This window comes from Anolis sagrei, chromosome 1 (assembly GCF_037176765.1).
Source record: "Anolis sagrei isolate rAnoSag1 chromosome 1, rAnoSag1.mat, whole genome shotgun sequence".
In the NCBI taxonomy this organism is placed as follows: domain Eukaryota; kingdom Metazoa; phylum Chordata; class Lepidosauria; order Squamata; family Dactyloidae; genus Anolis; species Anolis sagrei.
The window spans coordinates 142140560-142159399 of NC_090021.1; the positions used below are offsets into that span (position 1 = coordinate 142140560).

The window sequence follows — 18840 nt, forward strand, 5'->3', positions numbered from 1 at the left end:
GGGGCGAGCTCCCGCGGTTAGCCTCTACTTATGTAAACCTTATAGTGGGACTAATTGCAAATGTGAGTAGATCAATAGGCCCCAACGATAGGCTCTGGCTACTGGGGTGCGGGTGAGCTCCGGTTGTCAGCCCCAACTTGTGATAACCTCACAGCAAGACTCAATGCAAATGGGAGTAGATCAATAGGCCCAATGGTAGGCTCCGGCTACTTGGGTGCAGGGCGAGCTCCTGATGTCAGCTCCAACTTGTGATAACCTCACAGCAAGACTCAATGCAAACGTGTTGCCCTATATGTTTAGATATATATAAGGGACAAAGTCTTCGTCAATTTGTTATACTGGCGCTATATACTTATTGACACAGTCACTGGTTATTTTCCTTTCAGGATGGCGCCGAAGAAGAATGTGGGCGGCCCTAAAGGATTACAGGGCCAAGGCCTTGTTTAAATATCAAAATCTAATATATGGGGCATATGTCAACTACACTGGTCAGGCGTGGCTTGTTTACGATAGCCGCTTTTGTTCTGAGGCTGCCACGATGCCTAACAAGCGATGGGACCTCATCGACAGTCAATTGTGGATGGAGGTAATGAATACAACCAGAGCAGTTTCTGGTGAGAAGGCCGATAGCGGCCATACTATACAAAACACTAAAGAGAGTCAGCCCTTTCGACAGGGAGGCCCAGCACAACAGCTGCAAAGACAAAAGGGTATGTGAAAGATCAATAGGCCCAGCGATAGGCGCTGATTACGTGGGTGTGGGGTGAGCTCCTGATGTTAGCTCCAGCTTGCGATAGCCTCACAGTGAGACTTAATGCAAATGTGAATAGATCAATAGGCACAGCGATAGGCTCTGATTACTTGGGTGTGGGGTGAGCTCCTGATGTCAGCCACAACTTGGGATAACCTCGCAGCAAGAAGCAATGCAAATGGGAGTTCATCAAGATGCCCGGTCTAGCCTTGGCTTCCCTTGCATGGCATTTTGAGAGCTCTGCCTTTAGGTAAAGCAAACACAAGTAAATAGCATATTAGTTGCTTGAACAGTGGGTCACTTGAAGGGCGAGCTTAGGGTGAGCCTCGGACTATTACGTTATAACTATATAAGAGTCGGTTAGGCACAGATTTAAGCAGTTATGCATTGCCCTATATATATAAGTGATAAAACATTGTCAATTTGTTTTACTGGCGCTTTATACTTGTCGGCCCAGGGAGCTTGCGCCCGCGATGACTGTAAATATCAGCACGCCTGTGCAATATGCCAGGGTAACCACGCAACCAATAGTTGTTACAAGGGAAAACCCACAAGAGGTGGGCCAAGAGGCGCCCAGTTCAGTAGAAGGAACCCAGGACAGGTTAATGTTCCAAAAGGGCCCCAGCCCGATCAAAGCGGGTCCGCTTAGTTGCTGGCTGGAAAGTTAGCCTTACAGAGCTGCAGCAAATTACTTGCGTTGCGGCTTTAGGAGGATTTTCAGATCCCGGCCCTTGAGCCATGTTCCCCACACATCATATTATGAATAGTTTTTATATCAGGCGGCGGCGTGGAATGCACGTTTTGCAGCTACGCGTGAGTGAATTGGTGACATTAGCCAATAACGATACCTCACACCGCGCATTTTTGGTTTCCGACATCAAAGTTTTTTAAGATAGTGTGGAAATCAGAAGTAGAACTTCCAAAACAGACCAGAAGTTACATACGGTTGGTTTCAGCCTAGTTATCATTACCGTCACAGGCCACGCAGGGCTGGCATATAGAAGAATGGTACTGGTCTGCGGACACAGTTATGTCTTCTGGGCAGTGAGGGAGGCCCACAGGACTGCCTATGGCCAGCACTTGGGTCTCTCTTCCACGGCAACGGTGGAATGGAGAGGCATGAGAAGCCTGCGTTGGGACGGTTTGTGCCCCTTTGTTGTTTGATGCCGGGAGTGGTTTTTCCTCCTGATGTGTTGGTTATCCACCTCGGTGGTAACGATGTGGGCCTGTTAGCAGGCAAAGCCCTCTTTTGGTAAGCACGGGCGGACATTCGAAGGATTTGTTGGTCATGGCCCAGGGTGCACGTCGTTTGGTCTGCTATCATACCTCGTTGCTAGTGGCTGGAAGGAGGCGACGTGGGAAGGCTCGAGAAAGCCAGAAAACGAGTGCACTGGGCCATGCGACTGTTCACGCAGGGCTGGCACATAGAAGAATGGTACTGGTCTGCGGACACAGTTATGTCTTCTGGGCAGTGAGGGAGGCCCACAGGACTGCCTATGGCCAGCACTTGGGTCTCTCTTCCACGGCAACGGTGGAATGGAGAGGCATGAGAAGCCTGCGTTGGGACGGTTTGTGCCCCCTTTGTTGTTTGATGCCGGGAGTGGTTTTTCCTCCTGATGTGTTGGTTATCCACCTCGGTGGTAACGATGTGGGCCTGTTAGCAGGCAAAGCCCTCTTTTGTAAGCACGGGCGGACATTCGAAGGATTTGTTGGTCATGGCCCAGGGTGCACGTCGTTTGGTCTGCTATCATACCTCGTTGCTAGTGGCTGGAAGGAGGCGACGTGGGAAGGCTCGAGAAAGCCAGAAAACGAGTGCACTGGGCCATGCGACTGTTCACGCAGGGCTGGCACATAGAAGAATGGTACTGGTCTGCGGACACAGTTATGTCTTCTGGGCAGTGAGAGAGGCCCACAGGACTGCCTATGGCCAGCACTTGGGTCTCTCCTCCACGGCAACGGTGGAATGGAGAGGCATGAGAAGCCTGCGTTGGGACGGTTTGTGCCCCCTTTGTTGTTTGATGCCGGGAGTGGTTTTTCCTCCTGATGTGTTGGTTATCCACCTCGGTGGTAACGATGTGGGCCTGTTAGCAGGCAAAGCCCTCTTTTGTAAGCACGGGCGGACATTCGAAGGATTTGTTGGTCATGGCCCAGGGTGCACGTCGTTTGGTCTGCTATCATACCTCGTTGCTAGTGGCTGGAAGGAGGCGACGTGGGAAGGCTCGAGAAAGCCAGAAAACGAGTGCACTGGGCCATGCGACTGTTCATGATCCAGCGGAGGGGTCATTACATTGAATACCCAAACATCACACGTGACGACGAGAGGTTGTATTGTGGTGATTGAGTACATCTTTCAGAATTGGGCAACCAACGATTTTCATTAGATTTACAGGAAGGTATTAGAGGGGTGTTAGAGGAATTGGTGGGGGATGGGGGCTAAATGGACATTTGCCCCCAATCTGTGGCGTAAATAGATAGGGAAATTCCTTTAGTCGGTGTGCACCTAGGGCACCCCTTTAAGGGGTGAAAGGCCCTTAAGTTAAACACTCACCTACAGTGTAAAGGGTGAGGTGTGTTAATGGCCTTTATTTGGAAGGAGTCTCGATACAAGAGCTCTGGAAGAGACTCCTCATTCCTTTCCCTTGATGGTGATACGGTTTGATTACCGAAAACCAGGTGCTTCGCCCGGAAATTGTTATTGTCGGGTAGTGATGCTACCTGGGTTAGGTTACACCAGTTCCTTACACCCTTGAGTTAAGTTAAGAAATTAAATAGGTAACGTTAAATAAAAGTTGCCCAATTTGAATCCAAAACATTGGTGTTGTGTCTTCTATTCTCGTGCGTTTCTTCGTGGGTTGGCAGACAACAGTTTTCCTCTCCCCAAGAAATGGGGAGAGAAAAAACATTTGTCTGCCTCACACGAGGCAGGGAGGAGTTCTGGAGGAACCCTCCAGAACATCCGGGGGCGTGGCCTGCTAACACAGGCCAGGCCCTCCCAGGCTCATTCCACGCCTGGAAGTTGGCCCACCACTCCCGCCCATTAACAGTATAATTTGCGGTTGCCTGCGGAGCCGGGTAGGAATTTTTTCCTCTTCTTGTTTTATAGGAGAGGTTTTTTGCCTACCCTATACTGTTTAGGGGCTAGATAGAGGAAGTGGGCTACGCGTTAAATAGGCCAGGCTTAAATAGATAGGGAAATTCCTTTAGTCGGTGTGCACCTAGGGCACCCCTTTAAGGGGTGAAAGGCCCTTAAGTTAAACACTCACCTACAGTGTAAAGGGTGAGGTGTGTTAATGGCCTTTATTTGGAAGGAGTCTCGATACAAGAGCTCTGGAAGAGACTCCTCATTCCTTTCCCTTGATGGTGATACGGTTTGATTACCGAAAACCAGGTGCTTCGCCCGGAAATTGTTATTGTCGGGTAGTGATGCTACCTGGGTTAGGTTACACCAGTTCCTTACACCCTTGAGTTAAGTTAAGAAATTAAATAGGTAACGTTAAATAAAAGTTGCCCAATTTGAATCCAAAACATTGGTGTTGTGTCTTCTATTCTCGTGCGTTTCTTCGTGGGTTGGCAGACAATAGACTTGGAGAGCAGCAGGAGGAGCAGGAGAAGTCACAGTAACCATTTGGCAGGTGTAGAAGAGAACGCAAGAGCTGACTATGGGAAGAGCAGCTGTTGCAGAGAATCCAGTTCACCTATAAGTGTTAAGAATGTCAGGCCTTTCACCATTTTTCACAGATTAAAATAGGCCATACTCTGAGATGACTGCTATTCACTGCGGGAATCTGCACTCTGAGTCAATGAAAGCTGCATGCTACAAAGTATGCTACAATAGCCTGTCCTACAGTGATATAACATGTTAAACATGGTGCCATTGATCATCAAAGCTAAAAAAAAATAGTTGTACTAGAAAACCAATTGCTACCATGAGTGAAACAGCAGCACCCCTACCTACACTGCTTAGTAATGGAGATGGTGAGTCTCTCCATTTTTCAGGATCCTTTCACACTACATAATTATTGCACTGTTATTATGCTTTAATTGCCATGGTTGCCTCCTATGAAATTCAGGAATTTGTAGTTTGCTGAGGACTCTAAAGGCTCTTCTTTAAACTGCCAATCCCATTAAGTGTGGCCATCACAATTAAAACAGACTTACAGCTCTATAATTGTGTATCCGTTTTCAATGTTTTTACTCGTAAATTTATTGTTTTGCTTTTCCATTTCAACTCCTGCATTTTGAAAAGAAAACTACCAAAAAACGTTGTTTTAATATGTTTCACCCCACCCTGCTAAATGTACATTTTGGAATGTATTTTACTTGAAAATGCACACTTCAAGCCATCTTCTTGAGCTGGTAACAATTGAGAAGAACAAAGCACAACTGCCTTCCAATCAATGTGTTAATCCAAAACTGGTGAGTCAAGTCAGACTCCTCCTGAAGAGGCCAACCAGTTGGGAGGTTGCTGTATTCCAGTGGTTCTCAACCTGTGGGTCCCCAGATGTTTTCGCCTACAACTCCAGACATCCAAGCCAGTTTACCAGCTGTTAGGATTTCTGGGAGTTGAAGGCCAAAACATCTGGGGACCCACAGGTTGAGAAGCACTGCTGTATTCGGTACTGTAGTTCTCAGGGTTCTTTAAAATATCAAAAAACATTGTCATGTCAGGAGTGACTTGAGAAACTACAAGTCGCTTCTGGTGTGAGAGAATTGGCCATCTGCGAGGATGTTGCCCAGGGGACGCCCGGATAATTTTGATGTTTTTATCATCCTTGTGGGAGGCTTCTCTCATGTCCCCGCATGAGGAGCTGGAGCTGATAGAGGGAGCTCATTCACCTATCCCCAGATTCGAACCTGCGACCTGTCAGTCTTCAGTCCTGCCAGCACAGGGGTTTAACCCACTGCGCCACTGAGGGCTCTCAAATATCCAAATGACATTTCTGTCATCCCAGACTACAATTGGCTCTCATTAGCCATGGATTCAACTATTCACATCTTAAAGATATTCCCTAACACCATCATCCCCCCCCCCCCAAAAAAAACCCAAATAAAACTTCCCATTGGGAAGGTAGGGTGGGATATAAATAAAGTTTGATGATGATGATGATGATGATGATGATTATTATTATTATTATTACTAGCCATCCCCTGCCACGTGTTGCTGTGGCCCAATCTGTGTATATGTGTTTTGTCTTTGTATATGTGTGTGTGTGTGTGTGTGTGTGTGTGTGTGTAAGTGTATATATGTCTGTTTGCATATATATATGTGGCTTGGCACATGTGTTGTAATGTGGGGTTGGGTTTTGTTTTTTTGTTTTTTTGGCTTTTTAAGTCCCTTCTGTGTTTTCCAGTGTTTTTATGAGTGATGGTCACTTGTTGGCCTGATAGGTGTCTTGTGTACAAATTTGGTGTCAATTCATCCAGTGGTTTTTGAGTTATGTTAATCCCACAAACAAACATTACATTTTTATTTATACAGATTGATGTTGCCAGCATCCATAGAGTTTGGTATCCAAAGGGGCTGGAACCAAACTCACTGTATCTTCAGGCAACTCCTGGCACTAACTGCAGTACTTTATTCACACATCAAACCACATACCACTTTTTCAAAATCCTCTGGAAGAGCATTAGCAGAAATTCAAGAAATTTCTGCAAATGTCCAACCAAAAGAAGGGAGAAAGTGGATACAGCAAACTCCAGCAAAACTAAAGAAGCTGTGTCATGAGAGTTCCTGCATCTATAGATCAATATGGAAGATCTCTTAGGTAGGAGGTGCAAATCCTTGAGCTTTCCTACATCCAAATAATGATTTTTGTATAGCAAAGATGTCCAACTTTTGGTCCTCCAGGTGTTTGGGACTCCAACTCCAAGAAGCCAGCTTGTCCAACACTCAAAAACTGTGGGAGCTGAAGCCACCTGGAGGACCAAAGGTTGGACACCACTGCTTTAGAGAGTCTGTAGACTCATAAATTACTAAACTGAGACACATGATAAGGCCTGATATTCACCCCACACTAAGACTGAGTATTATGTACCAGACCTTGGCAGTTATACACTGGAATCTCTGCTAACACCATGATGCAACAGATTTCATGGGAATCATATATCCCAACACCACCAACACTCCTGATTCCTCTTTGCCTCTAAAATCAGGCAAATGTAGACCTAAGAAATCAGTTCTCCTTTTAACTAACACCTATACTTAAAATATATAAAGAGTAGCATTCATAGACATTTCACATGATCCCTGTCAGAGGGTGGAACTTTGGCCCACTGTCTGAGATGCTCATGGGTTGCTTATCATCAACATTTTTGTCTATTGTGTGTAGTGACTCTCTGGGTGTGCCATTTAAGGAACACAAACACAGCAGTCCAGCAGCCCTTGTGCCAAAGCCAATGTTCAAAATAGAACTTTCCTAGGCAAGATGCATTCTTTTCCTCAGAGCGTATCTGCACAAAGGCAGAATGTAGCAAATTAAGTAAGAAGTGAACTCTTTAAAAGCACAGATGTTTCAAATAAGATGATTACGGCACATTTTTAAATGGTGGCTGAACCTTTCAGAACAGAATCCAAGGTGACGGTAATTGAGTCCTTCCCTTAACCCAAAGAATCCTGGGAGGTCCAGCTCGGCTTTTGCTGTTTGTGGTTCATCAGAGGCCGCCTGCCTTGGTCGAGCCTGTGCTTCCAATTCATGTCACTGCACCATCATTCCTGGCATCTTTTCAGCCACTTTCAGAAGGGAGGAGGAAAGGTCCTAACAGAACTTAAGCCACGCCACCCAGATCTAATGGAGGAGAGGCGGGACTGAGGGACCATGAAATACTGGAGTGAGTGTAGTGGTAGCCATCAGCAGCTGATCCAAAGGCACACTCCTATTTCACTCTAATATCAGGTCAACCTCTGTTCCCCCTCCTTGATCTCTTCTGCCCCCCACCCATGACTGTAGCTGCCACAGTGAGAGATCACCTCTGCCCCCCAGGCAAATTTCCTGGAAATAAATGGCTTTGAAAAGGGAGAGATTGGGAAGTTGTGATTTATTTAAAACAAAAAAGAAAGGCATTTGATTTAGTGCCACACACTGAGACAAGCACAGAAAATAGTCAACCCCATGAATAACATCCCACCAAATAAACCACAGCTTGGAGAAGCATTCATACTAGGGATTTAGCAGTCCACAATAATCACACTAGTTGTGCACACCCATTTCTTGCGGGGAAGCACCCATTTCTAATTGGCATTGGTGCTTGCAAAAGCCAAGGCTTGAATTTAACAAGCCACTTTTTTGTATTATCTTCCTTGACTTTATATTTAAACTATTTTAACTTCCTCTTGTGGGGGAGGGGATTTAATTCTTCCCTTTGCCATGTGTTCACAGTGCCTTACAGGGAGATGATGGCTGCTGGTATTATTGTTCGATCATTTCATGGCATATATCTAGGGCCCCTTCCACACCGCTGAATAAAATCCCACATTATCTGTTTTGAACTGGATTATATGGCAGTGTGGACTCAGATAACTCAGATCAAAGCAGATATTGTGGGATTTTCTGCCTTGATATTCTGGGTTATATGGCTGTGTAGGAGGGCCCTTGGTGCATCTAGGTAATATATTCACTATGTGATTATGGCAACAGGTAGTCACCAAATCGAGATAGTTATATATATACATATCTGAATGTGAGTCCAAAGCCTACTAGGCTACATTATTTTTTCTTTGTTTGTTTTTAGTTATCTGTATTTATGTCCTGCCCCTATTCCTTTGAGCTCAAGGCAGAATACGTCATTTTCTTTTCTACTTTTTACAGAAAACTAACCTATAAGAGGAGCCCGCGGTGGCGCAGTGGGTTAAACCACTGAGCTGCTAAACTTGTTGACTGAAAGGTCGCAGGTTCAAATCTGGGGAGCAGAGTGAGCTTCCACTGTCAGCCCCAGCTTCTGCCAACCTAGCAGTTCGAAAACATGCAAATGTGAGTAGATCAATAGGTACCGCCCCGGCAGGAAAGTAACGGTGCTCCATGCAGTCATGCCGGCTACATGACTTTGGAGGTGTCTGCAGACAACGCCAGCTCTTTGGCTTAGAAATGGAGATGAGCACCAACCCCCAGAGTCGGATACAACTGGACTTAATGTCAGGGGGGAAATTTTACCTTTACCTATAAGATAGGTCAGCCTGAGAGAGACTGGATCAAGGTCAAATACTGACTGGCATGACACATTTGAGATGTGAACCTGAATCCCCCAAATCCTAGTCCACCATTCTAAGCACGACATAAACAAGGCTTTCTATGTTAGGTCTTTTACACCATACAACTAACAATATTTCCCCTGGATAAATGAATTGATTCATACAAAACAAATGAAACAAACTTGTTACTGGAGAATTCTGGGGATCAAAAATTCCATTTAATCCTGGCAGAAAAAGGTGGAAAAACAAAATTCACCTGCATAGCTATACTGGCATGGTAGGGAGGAGGAGGGAGAGCTCAGGCATCCAGCCAGCACAACAAGCATTGCCAACATCCAGGTACTGTATCAGTTTCTTTGGGCGGAAGGTCACAGCTCAGGCTCCCAACTGGCTCCTAACCAACACATCAGCCAGCCCTGCTGCTCCCATAGGAGAGCCAGGAATATCTGAGACACTCTTCTGTGCAAGCGAAGAGAAAGTACAACCACGTATGCAACCAGGAGTTGCGAGTCCAGGACTGGGAGTATAACTCACCTAAACTTTGAATTAACTTCATGTTCAGTTTATGAAAATGCTTGTGCTGTGTGGGACAGGAGTGAAAAAGTCATGGGCATCAGTTCACAAAAAATTTATTGGCATGCTGTCTTGATTAATTTTGCTGATAGTGTAGAAAAGCATCACCAGCAAACCACACAGCAGACCTCTTACTATATTCTTAAGATATATAAACTGTTACTATATGTTTGAATGCTTTCTATACATAAATTTCGTATACTGTGCATATACACTTACATTAGCAGCCATATTTCCAAAAAGCTTATTTCCTATGCACAGGATTATAAATATATGTATGCACAGATGTGCATGTAGAAACATTACCTGGTACAATCAGATTTCTAAATATAGTTTGTGATCCTACTTATCATGTGCTCCAGCCTTCTGATTTTTCCTCAGATACAAAGAATGAGAAGTTTTAGAGACCACTCTTTGCCACATCAAGAAAAGAGTTATGTAGCCCTCGAGTACTACAGGAATCTACTCTACTAAATAAACACTTCACAGCTGTAAAGCACTGTTCAATATCTTTGCTAATGGGAGTATGTTTATTGGTACAGAGAATATAATGTGGATGGCATACTTGAAAGTTTTGTCTGAGATGAAATTCCAAGGGCTTGCAAATGCTTATAGAAGATAGGCTAAAGTTCAATATGACAATCAATACTGGAGAGCTGAGCAAACAGCCACAAAAATGGAACATGGGAAAATGTAAACTCTGGCTCGCAAGGAAGTAGGATCAAATGCACTAATAATAAGATCACAGATAACTGGTTCAGTAGCAGGGTGTTAAAAACCACTTAGAGGGTGCAGCAACTTGACTAAATGTGATCATGTGGCATAAAGTTAAAGAAAAAAATAATAATCTGACTAGCTGAAGCACTGAAACCAGACCTGATGAAACAATTGTTGGCAATCTACAGTCACTGGCCTTAGTGCTTTCAAAGAACTGCTCATATCGACACCCCTAATGTTCTGATTCTGATCCAGTTTTTGATGTGTAGTTTTTATAGAGTGCTTTCAGAATACTTCAGTCTGCATTGAGATATGTAATCACCAACCACCCACTGAATGGTAGTTCAGTTGTACCTTGCGAATTGAATACATATGTACAACGTTGCCACCTTGTTTCCCAAGGAACCCTACAACTATATTCCCATCCATATTACAGAATGATAGTGCTATTATTCAATTTTAAATAGCTTTGTTCAATTTTGTGGAATCCTGGGTTTTCCAGGTTAGGGAAGGACTTTTAGGTAGGTCAGTAGGTAGTTTATTCATGCTTAGACCATACACTAAAATGTTAAAGGTTCCCCCTTGATATTAAGTCTAGTTGGGTCTGTCTCTGGGGTGCGGTGCTCATCTCCATTTCTAAGCCGAACAGCCAGCACTGTCCGTAGACACCTGTCATGTGGCTGGCATCACTGCATGGAGCGCCACTGCCTTCCCACAGAAGTGGTACCTATTGATCTACTTACATTTGCATGTTTTTGAACTGCTAGGTTGGCAGAAGCTGGGGCTAACAACAGGAGCTCACCCCATTCCACAGATTCGAACCACTAGTCTTCCAGTCAGCAAGTTCTGCAGCTTAGTGGTTTAACCCGCTGTGCCGCCACAGCCTCTCTACTAAATACACTATATGCACTACTAGTATTTATTTATTTATTTACCGTATTTATATACCGCCTTTCTCAGCCTGAAGGCGACTCAGCGCAGTTTAGAATAACTACATAAAATAATACTATGTAACACGATTTTTATTCCTGGGTTATAAATGTCATTTCCTAATTGGTTCTATCATTAAAAAAGGAAAAAGTTTATTAAATGGCCAAAACTTTGTTTCTGCAAGACATCCTGCAGCACATTTTGCAATAGTTTTTCAATGAATATCTCTCAGAATCCCAACCAATTCCACATAGTTTGTGGCAGCCACAAAAACAAAGCTTCTGGAGCATAACAACTACTTTCAAAGTAAGTATCTCACAATTAAACAGGAAATCACCACTTCCAAACCAGGAATAGATTTTTTTAAAAGAATGTTACATAGTGTCATTTGCATATAGATCTTGCCTATTAAAAATGCAGTACAATTAAAATATAATACAGTATCTTCAGTGTAAACAACAATGCTAAAGTTTCGGTTGGACAAATTCAGTTAAATAAGAGCATCCCCAGAGCAATCAACTCAAATACCAGTGATAATTTTTGCTCGAATTTTCATTGCTACCAGAGCAAAAAAGGAGACCTTGTGAGTTATCATAGAATTGGTAGCACATAGGAGATAGAGCATCTTTTCTGAAACATTATTAGAATGTAAACATGACAGAATAGATCCCAAGAATTTGATTCTTGTTTCAGAATATAATGAGCAGGGGGAACAAACAATGTGCCAAATCCTGAATTTAGGGGCCCCCAAAAATACAGAAAGGCAGGAAGGGGACTTTACTGTTCCAATCCAAGATATCCTTTCATGCCTCTGGGCAAACAATGAATCCTGGGCTTCCAAGGAATTGAATCATAGTAGTTACAGTGTAATGGTGAATTGGGAACTGGGCCCAATAATTATAGATACAAAAAGACAACATTAAAGTCATGCAGTTGGTCCATCTAGGTCAATATTATCTACACTGATTGTCAATGAGCAGCTCTCCCAAGGTCCTGGTGGGAGTCTCCCACAGGCCTCCTTAGGCTGAAATAGTGGACATTTATACATGCAAAGTGTACTTAGTTTCTACCACTGAATTGTAATCCTGACATACCCAGCTCCATTATTCAAGTTCCCCGGTGTCCTGTGCTGCATCCTGTCAATGTAACCTCTCTGTAATTTGTCATTTCCTTTGTGTTTTGGCTCTCAGAAGACCACTCAGGTATGAAGCTGAATCCAGCACACAGGAAACATCGACGTTACCTTTTAGCATAACATTGAAGTCTGATACTTTGGAAATACGATCTCTCACCCGTGAAGTATAAATAAAGGCCTTTCCTACCCTAAGCAGCACTAGCCCTGTGAGTGAACTGAACACAAAGGGAGAACAAACAGTATAGAGTATCTTCTTTTCTATGCAATGAAAATCTCCTGTTTCAACTTATGTACGGCTGCCACCCTTATCTATGCCATCACTGTGAGATACCATGTAATGTGTATCTTTTTCCTGTTTCCCTCTTTTCCTTAAAAAAAAAATCTGTGCACACAAAAGAATCAGTTAACCATTTCACATTGTTATCCTGAATGTGAAAAGCCAGCATTTTACACAGTCAGAAGATTAAAATCTAATTGATGAATAGGCAGACACTTTCTTTGAGTAGTCTGCCCAGACTTAATCCTCCACACATTTCTCTAGGCACTTCAGAAACATTAAACATCCCACTGTTGTGAAATATCTAGAAAGTAACTAGCATTATTAGTCTAGCCTTAGCTTGATTAATATTCAGTTAAATGGATTCTACTTTGTTTTGGAAGCAATGCATCAAAATAATTAAATGGAGTCTATTGAGTGTATATTTGTGTTATGTTTTCTGTTTCAGAGTCATGCCACCAAGTCATTTTTGTGCTTAACTAATGAGGAATATTTCAATATGCTTCGAAATAAATACTGAGTGTTTAGCAGTATCAGGATTATTTAATTTTTGAAAACTACACAGGCTTTGAGAATCACAGTGTATTGATGGGGCACAGCAGTCTCAGAGGAACTCTACTGATAAGGTCCAGAAGTTCACCTGATGGCCACAGAGACCATCTTATGGAGACCTTGGTGTCAGGGTGTGTGACTATGTCTGAAGAAAGCTATCATATGCATAACAGGTGAGGGACAATAGTCCTATTACAGCACTTGGAAATTTAATTTTGGGAGACTACCTCAATATTGTATATGAAGATGATTTGGAGCTTTGTATCTCCTTCTGTAATTTGTACCAATTTGGAACACAAAGCATAACTCAATTGTATTTTAGGATGTCCCAGTACAAAGTTTTTCAAGCTCCAAAGCATAGCATAGATCTACTTAATAGCTTCTCAAACTTCTATACAAATCACAGTTTTACTCCTACAGAACAGCTTCTAGTAGTGCTGGGTAGAGGTTCCCATGTCAGCGAGATGGTGAAGCTACTCCAAGCTTTAATTGACCTTTAAAAGAGCTATCCAAGGTACTGAACTCTTTTCCTAAATAGGTTAATCAGAACGGCTCAATGCTATATAATCATGGGATTTTTACAAAGTCTTTACCCTTCTCTGCCAAAAAAAAATACTGGTGCCTTGTTGTTCTTCATTCGTTCAGTCATTTCTGACACTTCGTGGCCTCATGGACCAGCCCACGCCAGAGCTCCCTCTCAGCCCTCACCACCCCCAGCTCCTTCAAGGCCAAGCCAGTTACTTCAAGGATGTCATCCATCCATCTTGCCCTTGGTTGGCCCCTCTTCCTTTTTCCTTCAATTTTCCCCAGCATCATTGCCTTCTCCAAGCTTTCCTGTCTTCTCATGATGTGGCCAAAGTACTTCATCTTTGCCTCTACTATCCTTCCCTCCAATGAGCAGTTGGGCTTTACTTCCTGAAGTATGGACTGGTTGGATCTTCTTGCAGTCCAAGGCATTCTCAGAACTTTCCTGGTGCCTTACTAAACTATAAATAGATAGCTTAGTAAAAAGTAGCCCAAACCTGGAATGGATTCACCCACCCTACTGACATGAAAGCTACAAGCTTCCAGGATTGGAGATGCCCCATCTACAGTGTATACTATACTGGGCAAAGCTGTACTCCTGAAAAAGAAACCCAAATGAAGGCAATGGCCCTGAATCTACTATCCATATCATTAGACGCTTGGCTGGTGTCTCAGATACAACCCTGTCTGGAGGTGGATAATCCAGCTACAGTGATTCAGGCTCCGGTAATCTCTCATTTGAATTAGTACAATGCACTGGTCAGGGAACTCTCTTTGATAACAGTTTGGAAGTTTCAGCTAGTGCTAAAATATATTTGTTAAAAAATCAACTATAGAGATTCAAGCACTATCATCATACTATGTTGGTCCTTTCTTGCCTTCAGAGTTATCCAGTTTGGACTGTATCATTGCTAGATACAGTTCGAAATGCTAGTTTTGACCTAGAAAACTCTAAAGAGTTATACAGCTCTAAACCTTGGAACCTTATGGGACCTCTTCCCAGAATTTAAGGTGATCTATGGAAGCCCTTCTTCAGACCCTCTCTCAAGGGAAGCTTGTCTTACGTCCACAGTATCTTTACTTCGCCAGGAAATGTTTTTTTCTGTTCTCTTAGGCATTGAAATGTTTAAAGTGTTTAGCATTTTGAGTAATTTAAGATCCACTCGTTTAGCGCCTATAGTGTGTGTGTGTGTTGTGCCAGTGTCCAATGGTAGTTCCTGCATTTGTAATTCGCATTCATTACCCTATGCTGACATGTTTATTTGGGTTTTATGCTAAGCAATATTTTATCTAATTTATTGTGTTTTTGCTGTATTACCTTTTTCAGTTTCAATCCTGCAAAACCTAAACATTTAGAAGTTTACTATCAAGAATAAATGAACAAAACACCATCATGCTTTGCCAGAAATATTGCATGATCCCACTCTATTCGCGGCAAGTCTATACAAAGCAATTTCTGTATCAGGGAAACCAGGCTGGTTAAGGAAACTCTGAGACTGTTTACTTTGGTCAAGCATCTAGTTTATCAAAGATCATCAGTATCCAGTCCAAACAGGAAAGATTTTGGGAGCTCAAGAGTTTCCTATGTTCCTTAGCAGTAGAATTATGTACCTTAAATACCAATACGCCATACTAAGTTTTAAGTTGTTGCTTCCTTATCTTTGTTTACTACCACTGATGGTTTTTCTATTTCAATATTTATTTAAACTTTTCAACAAATGCATACATATTTATTTTAACTGGCCTCTTCTTTATTTATTTAAAGGCCATTGTCTATTTTTAAATAGGTGCCAATCTATAATATTTTAGAGATCTTTGTTGTTGTTCATTCATTCAGTCATTTCTGACTCTTCGTGACCTCATGAACCAGCCCCCACCAGAGCTCCCTGTCGGACGTCACCTACCCCAGCTCCTTCAGAGTCAAGCCAGTCACTTCAAGGAGACCATCCATCCATCTTGACTTTGGTCGGCCTTTCTTCCTTTTCCTTCAATTTTCTCCAGCATAATTGTCTTCTCTAAGCTTTCCTGTCTCCTCATGATGTGGCCAAAGTACTTCAACTTTATCTCTAATATCCTTCCCTCCAATCTTACCATCATTGTAATTTATTTCATTAGAAGAGCTGCCCCTGAACAAAATCCCCTTGAAAGCCCCATGAGGAATGGCTGCGTATGTTTCGCTTAGAGAAAAGAAGGCTGAGAAGGGACATGGCAGTCATGTTCAAATATTTTAAAGGAAGTCACATTGAAGATGGAACAAAATTGGGTTTTTTGTTTTTGCTGCTTCAGAGAAGGACACAGAACAATGGATGAAAAGTTGCAAGAAGGGATTACACCTAAAGATTGGGGAAAACTTTCTGATTGTATGACCTGTTCAATAAAGAAATATGCTTCTGCAGTTCAAAACTAGCTCCAAACTTTGGAGGCCATACAACAAACCCGCACAAAAGCAAGCGGAAGAAAGACTTTAATGTGCAGCCATGCTCTGTGTCATCACCATCCAGGCCTCAAACTGGTTCTAGGACTTCCTATATAATCAACTGCACAGTTTGATCATGTCATGAATGACTTGAGAAACTGCAAGTCACTTCTGGTGTGAGGAAATTGGCCGTCTGCAAGGGCATTGCCTAGGGGGTGCCCAGATGTTTTGAATGTTTTATCATCCATGTGGGAGGCTTCTCACATGTCCCCGCAATGAGGAGCTTGAGCTGATAGAGGGAGCTCATCTGCGCTCTCCCTGGATTCGAACCTGCGACCTGTCAGTCTTCAGTCCTTCCAGCACAGGAGTTTAACTCACTGCACCACTGGGGGCTCCAGTGAAACAACTTTTTTCAATATCAGCTTGAAACTGCATTAAATGGTCAGTGTAGGTATGCCCTGCATGGTGCTTGTGGTCTCTCCCAACTATATGATTCTATGATTCTATGATCCATTCTAAATTGGAAGACAATATTTGGTAGTTTTAGTACATTCTTTAAAACAAACTGCCAGAAAATCCTTCCTCATTTGCATCAACCTAATTCGGGAGATACAATTTTACATATCCCCAATGCACATGTAAAAGCTAGGTGCCTCTTGGAAAAATGAGGTCGCATCAACTCTAATTTAGCACTATGATGTTTTAATACATTGAATTTCAAAGCTAGACTGAATTACTTGGGCCTAGATTGAATAGTTCTATTTTCTCCTGTGTTTGACATTTTCAATTTCTAGCTCTATCCAAATTGAGTATTTGAAATTTTTCAAATCTGTATTAAACCTGTGTAGCAATTGAATTGAAGCAAAGTTTTCACTCACTCCTATAACTGAAATGAATCATTTTCTCTAACAAATACATGACATACTGGTTGTCCATCCTTCAGTGGGCTCTGCACTTGGGAGAAGACAATAGCTTTACTGGAGCCTAGAATAGGGGAGCAAGCCCAGACTGCAGGTCCCATTGCAATGACAAAAGAATGAAGATGTGCCAAAGATACACCTGAGAATATTTATATATTTCCTTGTATTGATGTATCTGTGAGATTTCCTGGAACTGTTCAAAAGCAGTGTTAGGAACATCCAAGCAATATTCTAAAGTGCTGAGTCTCCTGGCTCAGTCCCATTTTGAGCATTTATCTAAACTAGTCAGACTATGCCTCTGAAGTTAAACTAAGGCAGAGACTCTCAATTTACAGCCTCATCTGTTTTGTACCATAGCGAACCCTGCAGATCCCAGAATTCTTTGCACACAAGCAGGAAGAACAGAAGCATTTGCGAAACAAACCACCCTATAACAGTTTGAGCAAGTAAAGCCAGCCCTCCACATCTGCAACTTCACTTTTGCAGATTTGATGATTCACAGTTAATGGATGGTTAAAATCTTCTCTTTATGAATCTCTAGATTCTCTAGGACTCCTCTCTCACTCTACCCACCCCAATTGTACATATTAACATACAAAAAAGAAGCCAAGATGGCAGAAAACAGTAAATCCTCTTACCATATTTGTCTCCATCTTCTCCTTTGGCACTGATCCTTCTCCCCATCACTTGGATATGCTTCCCACTTGTCCTACTGTACAGCTGATAGAGCCTGAGCTGCTTTCTGCTGACGTCATCCCGCGCTCGCGTTTGGTTTTCCACGTGTATCCGAAAATCCACATTTTCTTCAGCGACAAACATCTGTTTTTTTTTAAAAAAGGGGCGGAAACAAAAATAAATTAAGTATAATAAATTAAGGCAACATTTTGGATTCACAGACCAGCACTGTGTGAAGTGCGTCTCGCAACACACATTTTATCTGTGTTCCAAGACATTCAGTATATGCCTTAAAATGCATAGTACTGAACCCTACATACTGTACACTACTTTTCAAATACACACACACACATAAATATATATATGATAAAGTTTAATTTATAAATTATGTAAAGTAATAGTTTAACAACAGTAACTAGTAATAAAACGTTATTGGCAAGATTTGTTCAGAGGGAGGTGAGGAAATAGGGCTTGCTCAAGGCCATCCAGTGGTTTTCTATGACTGATCTGGCCCCCATAAACCTTGTTCAGGACCAAAAACACTACACTGCTCTGGCTTTCCACTATCAGCATGGGAGTAGATGAAGAAGAGTGAGGGATTGTGGTGCAATTAAAGTCACTCCCCAAAAACAACTGCAGTTGGAACTGATTTAAATTGTTACAATTAAAGCACACATGAAAAAGTGCAGGAGATTATAATAGGAATGTTTACTAATGATCTCAACTATCTGCATCATGTGAATTCAGATTGAGAACTGAAATAACTTTCTTGTTGAATGTTGATGAGACTGATGACCTTATAATATGGGGCTAGTGTCGTTGGCAAACACTGATCTGGCTCCAGTCACCAACAGAGTCGGCCGGCTCCCATCAAACTATGTCATGCCACTCTGTGGGTATAGAGGGGCGGAACGGGCATGCCACGCTGGCAAAGCAACATGAGAGGCTTCCCATGTTGCCCAATGTATGGAGGGAAGTTGCGCACACCACACTTTCCCCAATGCGATTGCCCTCCCAGCGAAGCAGGCAATGTGAGGTGTGGGGCACCGGATTCACCACACCTCGCAGCAAAGCAGACTACTGCCTCCTTCTGCTGCTAGACGTGTGATGAGGCGGTGAGTCCTTATAGAACAGGCATGGGCAAACTTTGGCCCTCCAGGTGTTTTGGACAGCCTGTCCATTCC

At 42.8% G+C, this 18840-nt stretch overlaps 1 protein-coding gene across 1 annotated transcript in view; it reads right to left on the minus strand.

Moving 5' to 3' along the window:
* Positions 1-18840, minus strand: part of FGF18 (fibroblast growth factor 18) — a 147186-nt gene that overhangs the window by 52835 nt on the left and 75511 nt on the right. The window contains exon 3 of the mRNA XM_060786296.2: positions 17620-17800. Coding sequence (XP_060642279.1) covers positions 17620-17800 — 181 coding nt within the window. The remainder of the gene's footprint in view (positions 1-17619; positions 17801-18840) is intronic.